Below are 12415 nucleotides of genomic sequence, written 5' to 3'. Positions count from 1 at the left end.
TTATTCCTACCAACAAAATTCACATCCATAGATTCATTATTATTCTTAATCAAAGTAGACAAAGACATATCATTAGGATCAGAAGAAACACTCTTAGTAGCAAATAATTTCATAAGTTCATCCATCTTTCCACTCAAAACATTAATTTCTTCTATCGCATGCACTTTTTTATTAGTAGATCCTTCAGTGTGCCATTGAGAATAATTAACCATAATATTATCTAGGAGTTTAGTAGCTTCTCCTAAAGTGATTTCCATAGAAGTGCCTCCCGCGGCCGAATCTAAAAGATTTCTAGAAGCAAAATTCAATCCGGCATAAAAATTTTGTATAATCATCCACAAATTCAAACCATGAGTAGGGCAATTACGTATCATTAATTTCATCCTCTCCCAAGCTTGTGCAACATGTTCATGATCAAGTTGCTTAAAATTCATGATATCGTTTCTAAGAGAGATGATCTTAGCGGGAGGAAAATACTTAGAGATAAAAGCATCTTTGCACTTATTCCAAGAATCAATACTATTTTTAGGCAAAGACGAAAACCAAGCTTTAGCACGATCTCTAAGCGAAAAAGGAAATAGCTTCAATTTAACAATATCATTATCAACATCTTTCTTCTTTTGCATATCACACAAATCAACGAAGCTATTTAGATGAGTAGCGGCATCTTCACTAGGAAGGCCGGCGAATTAATCTTTCATGACAAGATTCAACAAAGCAGCATTGATTTCACAAGATTCAGTATCGGTAAGAGGAGCAATCGAAGTGCTAAGGAAATCATTATTATTCGTATTGGTAAAGCCACATAATTTGGTATTATCTTGAGCCATCGCGACAAACAAGCAATCGAACACACAAGCAAACAGAAAGCAAGCGAAAAAGAGGCGAACGGAAAAGAGAGGGCGAATAAAACGGCAAGGGTGAAGTGGGGGAGAGGAAAACGAGAGGCAAAGGCAAATAATGTAATGCGGGAGATAAGGGTTTGTGATGGGTACTTGGTATGTTGACTTTTGCGTAGACCTCCCCGGCAACGGCGCCAGAAATCCTTCTTGCTATCTCTTGAGCACTACGTTGGTTTTCCCTTGAAGAGGAAAGGGTGATGCAGCAAAGTAGTGTAAGTATTTCCCTCAGTTTTTGAGAACCAAGGTATCAATCCAGTAGGAGGCTACGCGCGAGTCCCTCGCACCTACACAAAACAAATAAATCCTCGCAACCAACGCGATAAGGGGTTGTCAATCCCTACACGGTCACTTACGTGAGTGAGATCTTATAGATATGATAGGATAATATTTTTGGTATTTTTATGATAAAGATGCAAAGTAAAATAAAAGCAAAGTAAAAAGCCAAGGAAATAACTAAGTGTTGGAAGATTAATATGATGAAGATAGACCCGGGGGCCATAGGTTTCACTAGTGGCTTCTTTCAAGAGCATATGTATTTTACGGTGGGTGAACAAATTACTGTTGAGAAATTGACAGAATTGAGCATAGTTATGAGAATATCTAGGTATGATCATGTATATAGGCATCACGTCCGAGACAAGTAGATCGACTCCTGCCTGCATCTACTACTATTAATCCACACATCGACCGCTATCCAGCATGCATCTAGAGTATTAAGTTCATAAGACAGAGTAACGCCTTAAGCAAGATGACATGATGTAGAGGGATAAATTCATGCAATATGATAAAAAACCCATCTTGTTATCCTCGATGGCAACAATACAATACGTGCCTTGCTGCCCCTACTGTCACTGGGAAAGGACACCGCAAGATTGAACCCAAAGCTAAGCACTTCTTCCATTGCAAGAAAGATCAACCTAGTAGGCCAAACCAAACTGATAATTCGAAGAGACTTGCAAAGATAACCAATCATACATAAAAGAATTCAGAAGATTCAAATATTGTTCATAGATAAACTTGATCATAAACCCACAATTCATCGGTCTCAACAAACACACCGCAAAAGAAGATTACATCGAATAGATCTCCACGAGAGAGGGGGAGAACATTGTATTGAGATCCAAAAAGAGAGAAGAAGTCATCTAGCTAATAACTATGGACCCGAAGGTCTGAGGTAAACTACTCACACTTCATCGGAGAGGCTATGGTGTTGATGTAGAAGCCCTCCGTGATTGATGCCCCCTCCGGCGGAGCTCCGGAACAGGCCCCAAGATGGGATCTCGTGGGTACAGAAGGTTGTGGCGGTGGAATTAGGTTTTTGGCTCCGTATCTGATCGTTTGGGGGTACGTAGGTATATATAGGAGGAAGGAGTACGTCGGTGGAGCAACGTGGGGCCCACAAGGGTGGAGGGCGCGCCTGGGGGGTGTAGGCACGCCCCCCTACCTCATGGCTTCCTCGAAGCTTCCTTGACTTAGGGTCCAAGTCTCCTGGATCATGTTCGTTCCAAAAATCACGTTCCCGAAGGTTTCATTCCGTTTGGACTCCGTTTGATATTCTTTTTCTGCGAAACTCTGAAATAGGCAAAAACAGCAATTCTGGGCTGGGCCTCCGGTTAATAGGTTAGTCCCAAAAATAATATAAAAGTGAATAATAAAGCCCAACAATGTCCAAAACAGAAGATAATATAGCATGGAGCAATCAAAAATTATAGATACGTTGGAGACGTATCATGGGGTCCGGCACAAACATCTGTTAGTGGTCACAACTATTATGTCAGTTTGGTTGATGCCTATAGTCGCTTCACTTGGCTTTATCTTCTTCAGCGCAAATCTGATGTGTTTGATATATTCATATAGTTTCAATTGCATGTTGAACGTCTACTCAAGCATAAAATTATCCATGTTCAATCAGATTGGGGGGGGGGGGCGAATATCGCAACCTCAACACCTTCTTTAATAAGCTTGGGATCTCTCATCGTTTATCATGCCCGCATACACATCAGCAGAATGGCGGTGTTGAGCGCAAACATCGCCATATAGTTGAGACCGGCCTCACACTTCTTGCTCATGCTTCTGTACCCTTTCGTTTTTGGAGTGATGCTTTTGCTACCGCGTGTTTTCTCATTAACAGATTACCTACGCGTGTTCTTAATATGAAAACTCCGATTGAGCTTCTCTTAGGTGAAACTCCTGACTATACCTTTTTTAAGGTGTTCGGGTGTGCCTGCTGGCCTCATCTTCGTCCTTATAATGATCGCAAACTTGAGTTTCCCTCCAAAAAGTGTGTGTTTTTAGGGTATAGTTCTCTCCATAAAGGCTACAAGTGTCTCCATGTCCCAACCAATCGAGTCTACATATCTCGGGATGTTGTTTTTGATGAGACCGTCTTCCCCTTTTCTGCCATGCCTCAGTCATCCACCACAACACCTTCTATGCATTCATCTCCTCTTATGCCTGGCCAATTTGAAGATGTTGCATATTCGCCTGTGTTGTTACCTAATCATTGTGCAGGAATTGGACGTGGAGCTCGCCTGGAACTCCTCCCTGACGGACCCGCTACGTCACCTGTGGTGCACATCGATCGGCCGGTGCATGCACCGCCTCCCGCTCTCGACCCCACACCGGGCGCCCCGTCTCCTACCGCGCCTGGGCCGGAGCCCATGCTGGCTACTGTGACCGGGCCAGAGCCTGTGACAGCCTCCTCTGAGCAGTCTCCGTCGCCACCTCCTCGCCCGGACTCCTCTCCATCGTCGCCCTCGCCATCCGCGCGGGCGTCCTTGGTGCCTACTTCGCCTGGGTCTACAGCGGCTCACACGCCACCGGGGCCTACGTCGCCTGGTCCGCCGTCGCCCGGCCCGACGTCACCCGGTCCTTCTTTGCCGGAGTCCCCTGGACCAGCCTCACCTGCTCCGGACATCCCGCCGGCCCCGGTGTTTGCTCCCCCGCGGCGTCCACACACTCGCAGCCGCAGTGGCATTGTTCGTCCCAAGGAGCGCACCGATGGCACGGTCACCTATCTTGCTGCTTGCCTGGCTCATGCTGTGGATGATCCAACCGCCGAACCACGCAGTTATCAAGCCGCTATGAGTATTCTACACTGGAGGGCTGCTATGGAACAAGAATATCATGCTCTTATGAAGAATAAGACCTGGACACTTGTTCCCCCTCCGTCTCGCGTCAACATCATTGATTCGAAGTGGGTGTTCAAAGTGAAGAAACATGCAGATGGTTCCATTGAGCGCTACAAAGCGCGCCTCGTGGCTAAGGGCTTTAAACAGCGTCAGGGCCTGGACTATGAGGATACATTCAGCCCAGTTGTCAAGCCTACCACTATTCAACTTCTTCTGTCTCTGGCAGTTTCTCGCAGATGGTCTCTCCGCCAGCTTGATGTGCAGAACGTTTTTCTTCATGGATTGCTTGAAGAAGAGGTTTACATGCGGCAGCCACCTGGATTTGTTGATCACACTCAGCCTCATCATCTCTGTCATCTGACGAAGGCCATATATGGACTGAAGCAGGCTCCCCGTGCCTGGCATGCTCGCCTGGCTTCAGCTCTACGCACTCATGGGTTCATTTCTTCGATGGCTGATACTTCACTGTTCTTGTTTCAGCGACCGAGTGTGACCATGTACCTCCTTGTGTATGTGGATGATATTGTCCTGGTGAGCTCATCTCCGACGGCTGCTGATGCTCTTGTGACTGCACTTGGTCGTGATTTTGAAGTTAAGGATTTGGGACAACTTCATTTCTTCCTGGGTATTGAGGTCGCTCATCAGTCTCGTGGCAGTTTGGCTCTCACCCAGAAGAAGTACTCTCTTGATCTCTTGCGCCGTGCTGGTATGCTTAAGTGCAAGCCATCGCCTACGCCCATGTCCTCCACTGACACCCTTTCTGCTGCTGATGGTGCTCTTCTCTCTCCTGAGGATGCTACTGAGTACAGAAGTATTGTTGGTGGCCTGCAGTATCTGACGATCACGCGTCCTGATCTCTCCTTTGCGGTTAACAGGGTGGCAGTATCTTCATGCTCCCACTGATGTACACTGGTCTGATGTGAAGCGCATACTGCGTTATGTGCGTCTCACTGTCTCCTTTGGTCTTCACCTGCGCCCCAGTTCCTCCGGAGTTCTTTCTGCATTCTCTGATGCTGATTGGGCTGGGTGTCTAGATGACAGGCGATCCACGGGGGGACATGCTGTGTTCTTGGGTCCTAATCTGATCGCCTGGAGTGCACGCAAGCAAGCCACTGTTTCCCGCAGCAGCACAGAAGCTGAGTACAAGTCGGTTGCCAATGCAACTGCTGAACTTATATGGATTGAGTCCCTACTTCGAGAGCTAGGAGTTGCTCAGCCACATCCTTCGGTCCTTTGGTGTGACAACATCGGTGCTACGTTTCTGTCGTCAAACCCGATGTTCCATGCACGGACTAAACACATTGAGATTGACTATCATTTTGTGAGGGAAGGTGTTGCACAGAAGCTAGTACAAGTCAGGTTTATCTCTTCGAAAGATCAACTTGCGGACATCTTCACCAAGCCTCTACCTTCTCCCATGTTTGAGGTCTGTAGGCGCAATCTCAACCTCCTAGATACTTCAGGCGTGAGTTGAGATTGAGGGAGGGTGTTAAACTTCGTATTGTAGCCCTATTGTGTAAATCATATCTTATTGATGTTGGACTTGTATGTCATCATTATATATATGTGATAGGTCATCCCTTTGAGGGTTAAGCCAGTTCCTCAAAACCTACGTTTTACACCTACCAAACGAGCCACTCTGCCTTCTGCCACGGACAAACAGGGGGTCCCCGGCGCAACAGACCGTCCCCGAAACGGAGGAATCTCCGCGGCAACAAGACGCTGAAACCACGTAGCCGAGGAGCCCCCTGCCGGGCAACCCGATTGTCACCGAGTGCGTGCGAGGCATGCCACCCGATTGTCACCGAGTGCGTGCGATGCATGCCATCTCTGCCATGATCGTTACTCCGCCATCACCCTGCATGGGCTTCGGATCACAGAATTGCCGACATGGGCCACCCGCCTTCTCGGAGCTCGTTTCCGTTGTGTTGGCCTGATAAGATTGTTCCTAGACCCCTCCCGTACGTACGCCCCTCACCCGGCCACGAGGTTGCCGTTTCGAGGCTCCTGCTGCTGTGCATAGTTTCATGGCGATCGGGAGCAATTTTCACTGTGCTGATTGCAACGCGAACCCTGCCGCGCACATGCATGCCCCACTGCCCCAAGAGGACGTGTGTGCGCGTTGCGATAAATGTTGGATTAGCCACCAGGTTGCTCCAGTCAGTGTTGCTCGTGCCTATAAACCGCGGTCCCTTCCACGGCGCACCACCCGCACATACGCGCGCCCACAGATCACACGGCTCGTCGTCGCCGTCGCCGCCGCCATGTCGTCGTCGGCATCTCTCCCAGCTCTCGGCCTCCCGGAGCGGCTCGGCTACGTGCAGTGCAGGTTCTGCAACACCATCTTGCTGGTACGTACCACTTGGCTCTCTCTCGTCGCGTCACAGTGTGTGTGCAGGAGCTCACTTGGACGCGCGCGCGTGCGTACGTGCAGGTGAACGTGCCGTGCAGCGGCCTTCTCAAGATGGTGGCGGTGCAGTGCGGCCGCTGCGCCGGCATCCTCTCCGTCAGCGTGGCTTCTCCCCCACCACCGCCGCCGTCCGTCGAGCTGCCTCTGCAGGTCAGCACTTTGCTTACCAAGTTGCTTTGCATGGACATCATCATATAGGGGGAGGACATTGTACGCATGCTTCTTTTCAGCTTCAACTGTATACCAAACTGCCTGGTGGAACAGGAGCTAGGCGTTGATCCGCCGCCGAGGGAATGGTCGGACGACAGCAGCGCCGGCGACAACGACGACGGCGACTGGGAGGGAGAGGTCGTGGAGAAGAGTGCCACTGCCGTCAACAAACGTAGACAGATTTACCCGTCTTTTCTTGCGCACCGGCAGACAGATCATGATGCTAAGCATATGCTTCTTTTGCAGCGCCGGTGAGGAAGCAGCGGACGCCGTCGGCATACAACTGTTTCATCAAGTAAGAAATTTGCCAACCTTTTTCCTTTGAGAGGCAATAGAAGCTTTTAACATATTCACCATGTTCTCAGGGAAGAGATAAAGAGGATTAAAGCCATGGAGCCTGACATCACACACAAAGAAGCATTCAGCACAGCCGCTAAAAACGTAGGCATTGATGTCTCCACCAAAAAAAAAACAGCTTCTAAATTGCTGCCCATTTGTATCTTCATCCAAACTTCGTTCTTGTGATTTGGAAATTACAATTTGTTGTTGTAATGCAGTGGGCTCACTTACCCAGAATTCAGCACAAGGGAGACTGATGAAACTGCTGCCGGCAACACATGCAAACTGCAAAAGGAGGGAGCAAAATTAGTTTCCACGCAAGTGAGACAGTGAATCCTCTTCCAAGCACAGTGATTTGCCTCTGTTACCCAAGTAGCCAAGTCTGATCTATTATGTGAGAACATAACTAGTACTACCTCCGTCCCAAAATGCAAGACCATTTTTGTCAAAAATTGTCTTATAAGTATTTTGGGACGGATGGAGTATGAGATAGCCCACCTGATTAACCAAGTATGGTTTGCCAACACCTTTGTTCAACTGTGCAGGATGTTTATGCAATTATAAGCTGATTTCATGAAACCTCAGACAGTGAATTCTATTGGCACTGATAATCATAGCTTCTTTAGCAATTTTGACTAACATACATGATTCTTCTGTTGTTCCGCGTCAGTACAAAAATGGAAACATAACAGGAAATGTCGCATTTAGTTTAGATTACACAAAGACCCCAAACTTATATTGCTGATCCAAGCTTGTGGGTTGAAGCCTCACTCTTTTGAGGCTGGCATCAGCCGGAGCCTGTCCTCAGAAGGACCTTTCGTTGGATTCTTCTCCTCCGATAGAAGGGCCTGCAGGTCACTCCCATTTGCCAGGCTGTTGAACTCCACTGATTTGGAGGGCAGAGCAGGATAACGCCGCTGGCAAAGGGTCATGAGCCTCTTGATCGACTGAAGGTACTTGCGAGTGGTCTCGTCATTCATGATATGAGCCACACTGTTCGTGTAAATCTTCTCTCGGGCAGAACGCTCGTGGATACCAACCATAGTGACTCCAATAGGCCATGGCGCGTTGCCAATGGCCAGCTTGATGTATTGGTCCATTGCTTGCAAATAATCACGCTTCATGCAGCAGTCCACAATAAAGAGCAATGCTTTACGGATGTCATCGGGAAGAACCTAAACACAGAAGCAATAATTGGCGTCAGAAATGCCAAGCAGTTTCAGTCAGGAGAGGGTCAACATAACGTAGGCATGGAAGGTACAACATAAAGTTCATAAACACTCTTCACAATTCAGATGTGAGCATCACAATTCAGCACGAGCAGGTTCTTTAATGAGAAAGTGAATCCATGGATAAGTAAGAAAAGAGTTTAAGAGGAAGCTGAATCCATTAAAAGGACCATCAAAAGTCGCTTCCTCAAAAAGGTCCTTACCTGCTAGCAGAATATGCGCAAAGTTCAACTGAGCCCTTCTTTTTTTAGATTCAGAACTATATCGGGGCCAGGTGGCTAGCTACATCACAATGAATCAGAAACCACACTGTATGCCAGAACATGCACAACACAGATGAAGAATGAGAACAAAGAAGCAAAAATTTAAAGGGGTTTGAAAAAAAAAGGTTAACCGTTGGCTTTTGAGTCAGGCCTTGAAATTTCGATTGATAATAAACAATTGAGCCCCAGGCTACAAGAGTTTTCACCAAAACTGTTTTCGTCATTTTACAAGAGCACCCTCCCTATAATAGGGATGAATTGATTATGTGTGTGTTTCCTGATACAGCCGTACAGCTACTCTTTACACGCATAAGAGCTATATTAAACTTGAAACTAACACCAACCAAAGAATACCAAGCATACAGTCATGACTCGTTACACTACTCAGAGTACATGGTTTTTAATTTGCATATCCAGCATACAATGAATCAACTAGTTAATAAGAAGTATACTGTAAAAATGAGAGGATTTTCATAACTAGATATGTTATGATTTATAGTGCAGAAGTAACAACAAAACAGTGTGATCCTTGGCAGAGTGAAACAGATATAAAGGAGCAGATGCAAAAATGTTGTGCAAAACTGCAAAATCAATGCAAGTTTAGCATCACACTAACTAGGAAGTAGCATGTCTACCATGTATCATGGATATATAAGAGATATTCATAGAGAAGTTATATCATTACAGCTTTGTAAGCTGGCCTAAGGTACAGAATATATAGTGATCCTCTGGCACTACCAGCATTGAGAAGTTCATAAGCTTCGTTGAATCTCTAGCAAATGTGATTTACATAATCACAAGATCTTAGTGAGATAGACTGAAGTCATATGGTCATAAGAAACTATGTAAATACAGCCAGGTTACTATGGTCATAAGAAACATTAGATGACCATTTATAACTATCTGCTATCATTACATTCAACTGATGACCAGATGTAGGCCCCTTTTCCTTAATAAATTTATTTATGTGATGATGTTGCTCCGGTTACCACTATTTTAGTCTCAGTATACATGCATATTTTATATGTAAAATATGTATGACAATGACCATCTCTTTGATCAGTTTTCCATTCCAAAATACTCTACGACTTCTTCAGGCTGCAATGCAAGAACCAAGAAGGATTTGAGCAGAAGGTTGAAATTGTATTAGATGTCAAGTTTTGTCATCTCCTATTTCTAATACAACTCTTAAGTTCTACACAATAGCACTCCTCACTTCACCCATGATTCTGAATTTTGCAGGTACATCATGTCATCGCAAGCATCATTTCAAATCCCAATTCACCCCACTCTCGCACAATTACTTTAATTCATAACTGAATGAAAATAACATCACACAATTTAAGAAACCAGCTGACAGAACACCAAAATATTCTCACCTTCTTCCTGCAGAACTCAAACAGGGGACTGAGATACCGCGCACACTGCTTGAATGTTGCAAACATTGACTTTCCCTTTGCCGAACGCTTCTCCAGCTCTGTCATATCATCCAGCTCCTGGTTCCACTCATTGAGCAACCTCTTGAAGAAGACTAAGATCTTGTCTTCATCACAAAGCTCCTCAAACTTGGTCTTCATTCGCTTCGAGTCCTTGTCTGCGTCAGCATCATCCCCACTCCTCCGGGCATCCCCATCCCCTTCATCCACATCATCTCCCAGGGCGCCACCCTCGCCGCCATCACCAGCACCTACACGCTTGCCTTTACCCTTGCCGTAGGCATCTCGACCAGCCTTCTGCCGCATGCGGAGCTCAATCATGTCACGGAGGAAATCGTTGGTCTGCCCCTCTGTCATCTCGAGGTCGTCAATGTCGTCGATGGCTCCGGACTTGAGCACGAGCTTGAGGCGATCAAGGCGGTCGGCGTCGTCCTCCCCAAATAACGTGACCGGCTCGCGGAGCACCCGGAGGCGCCGCATGACCTCGTTCCGCGGGAGGACGAGCTCATCAATGCGGCGCTCCTCGGAGTGGAGCGTATCCTCCGGCGTGGCCTTCTTCCCCGCGAGGGCGGGCGGAACAGAGGCCGCGGCGGCGGAGGAGCTAGGGTTAGGGTTCCCGCCCCCGGCCTGGGCTGGGTCGGCGTTGGAGTTGGTAGGGTCGGAGGCGGCGGAGGAGTTGGGGGTGGGCACAGAAGGAACCTTGGCGGGGATCTGGCGGCGCTTCTGGAGCTGCTTGTCCTCCAGCTCCGACCGCCGGACAAAGTTCTTACCGCCGAAGTCGGCCGTCGCCGCCTTCCGCTTCTTCTCCAGCTCCTTCCTCAGGAGATCCATCTCTACGGCGATGCAGCGCAAGGCTCCTCGCCGCTTCCCGGAGACGGGGATGGAGATGGGGCGGGGGGAGGCGGCGCCGGTGTGGCTTTCTGACACGGGAATACTCTTGACACGGCGGCCACGACTCCTCTCAACCTCCGGTACGCACCGGTGAGATTCTGTTTTTTTTTTAGAAATCGGTGAGATTCTGTTTTTTCAGGGAAAAGCCAAGTTTTATGGGAATCGTTTGTACCCGGCGCGCGAAAGAAGTCCACATACCCCCCTGAACTCTCAGATTTCGAGCACATCACCCCCCAACTGTGAAACCGGGTTCTTAATCCCCTGGACTGTCCAATACCACACAAATCACCCCCTGATGGCGTTTTGGGTAGTTTGAGACGCCGGTTTTGCAGACGTGGCAGATGCTTTGCCAGGTAGGATTGACCAAGGCCTCTGTTTCGCGCGGGAATCGGCAGTGAGGGTTACTAAGTCTGAATATTTTTCTGAAATGAGTACTACTTTATCTATTTGTCTGAATTTTGTCCAGAAGTGAACATATGCAGAGCAACAGTTTTGTTTATGAGTGAACACGTGCAAAGCTAAAATTTTGTCTAAAAGGGAACACTTGCAAAGCAACAGGGGTACATGGATTTTGTCCAAATTGCATAAACCTGACTATATGTCTGAAACTGGCAGCAATCTCACTAAAAATACAAAAACACATAAACCTGAATATATGTCTGAATTGCATAAATTTGACCATATCATTTGGCACTTTCATTCATCATCCATTAGAATAAAGTTCAACATGACCAAAAGCACAAAATCCAGTAGTTTTGCACTGTCATTCATCATCCACTAGAGCTAGGTTTAACATGACCAAAACACATAATTTAAGATGATGTTTTACATCAACAAAAGTTCAAGCTTGTCACTGATGCTACACATCACCACTGCCCATAAGTAAGCATAAGCACACTATCCCCTCCTTCCTGTTAGAAGCCACTCGAACCTCCCATCACCATAAGCTGGAACTTGTGATGAAGATGTGCTTGGCTGAGAATTTGAAGTCCTTGGTGCCCTAAATGGCCTTGGTGCCCTTGTAGTTGCAGGAGCTCTTGGAGGTGTTGGTACCCTTGTAGCTGTTGGAGCCCTTGTTGGTGCCCTTGGAGCTGCTTGTGAACTTGTTGGCTGAGAGCATGGCCCTGCTTGCTGAGGTGTGTTCTTGCCTTTTTTCCTGGTTGTTTTTGCTGGTTGATCCTACAAAACATCAACAGTGCAATGGTCCTTTGAGTGAATATGTCCATAGTGCAAGATTCTTTCCTGAGGACATCATAGTGCAACATGTCAAGATGGAAAGGTATTTATCATTACAAAAAATGGAATGTGTCCTCGCTTTATGACAAGACCGTCGAGGCCATCCGACAACGTCTCCGACACATTTATCATTAAAAAAATGGAATGTGTCCTAGCTTTATGACAAGACCGTCAAGGCCATCCGACAACGTCTCCGACACATTTATCATTATAAAAAATGGAATGGGTCCTAGCTTTTTGACAAGACCGTCGAGGCCATCCGACAATGTCTCCGACACATTTATCATTATAAAAAATGGAATGGGTCCTAGATAGAAAATTACCTGAGCCATGCCTGCGGCTTGTGTTCTTTTCCTGCTTCTCTTTGC

The 12415-nt window shown here is 47.0% G+C and overlaps 2 protein-coding genes across 2 annotated transcripts; one reads left to right on the top strand and one right to left on the bottom strand.

The window, feature by feature from the left end:
* The first annotated feature begins 6028 nt into the window (after positions 1 to 6028).
* On the top strand, positions 6029 to 6641 carry LOC123055729 (protein YABBY 3-like). The gene is made up of 2 exons (XM_044479619.1): positions 6029 to 6384; positions 6468 to 6641. The coding sequence occupies exons 1-2, from the start codon at positions 6061 to 6063 to the stop codon at positions 6639 to 6641; spliced, it is 498 nt and encodes a 165-aa protein (XP_044335554.1). The 5' UTR covers positions 6029 to 6060.
* A 920-nt stretch (positions 6642 to 7561) lies between these two features.
* On the bottom strand, positions 7562 to 10939 carry LOC123052339 (pre-mRNA-splicing factor 18). Its single transcript, XM_044475478.1, has 2 exons — positions 9864 to 10939; positions 7562 to 8167 (listed from the first exon to the last, which is right to left on the bottom strand). The coding sequence occupies exons 1-2, from the start codon at positions 10749 to 10751 to the stop codon at positions 7760 to 7762; spliced, it is 1296 nt and encodes a 431-aa protein (XP_044331413.1). The 5' UTR covers positions 10752 to 10939; the 3' UTR covers positions 7562 to 7759.
* Between the last annotated feature and the right edge of the window lie 1476 nt (positions 10940 to 12415).

Source organism: Triticum aestivum, chromosome 2D (assembly GCF_018294505.1).
Source record: "Triticum aestivum cultivar Chinese Spring chromosome 2D, IWGSC CS RefSeq v2.1, whole genome shotgun sequence".
NCBI classification, from domain to species: Eukaryota; Viridiplantae; Streptophyta; class Magnoliopsida; order Poales; family Poaceae; genus Triticum; species Triticum aestivum.
The sequence above is the reverse complement of the archived record's forward strand: the minus strand, read 5'-3'. Positions and strand labels throughout refer to the sequence as shown.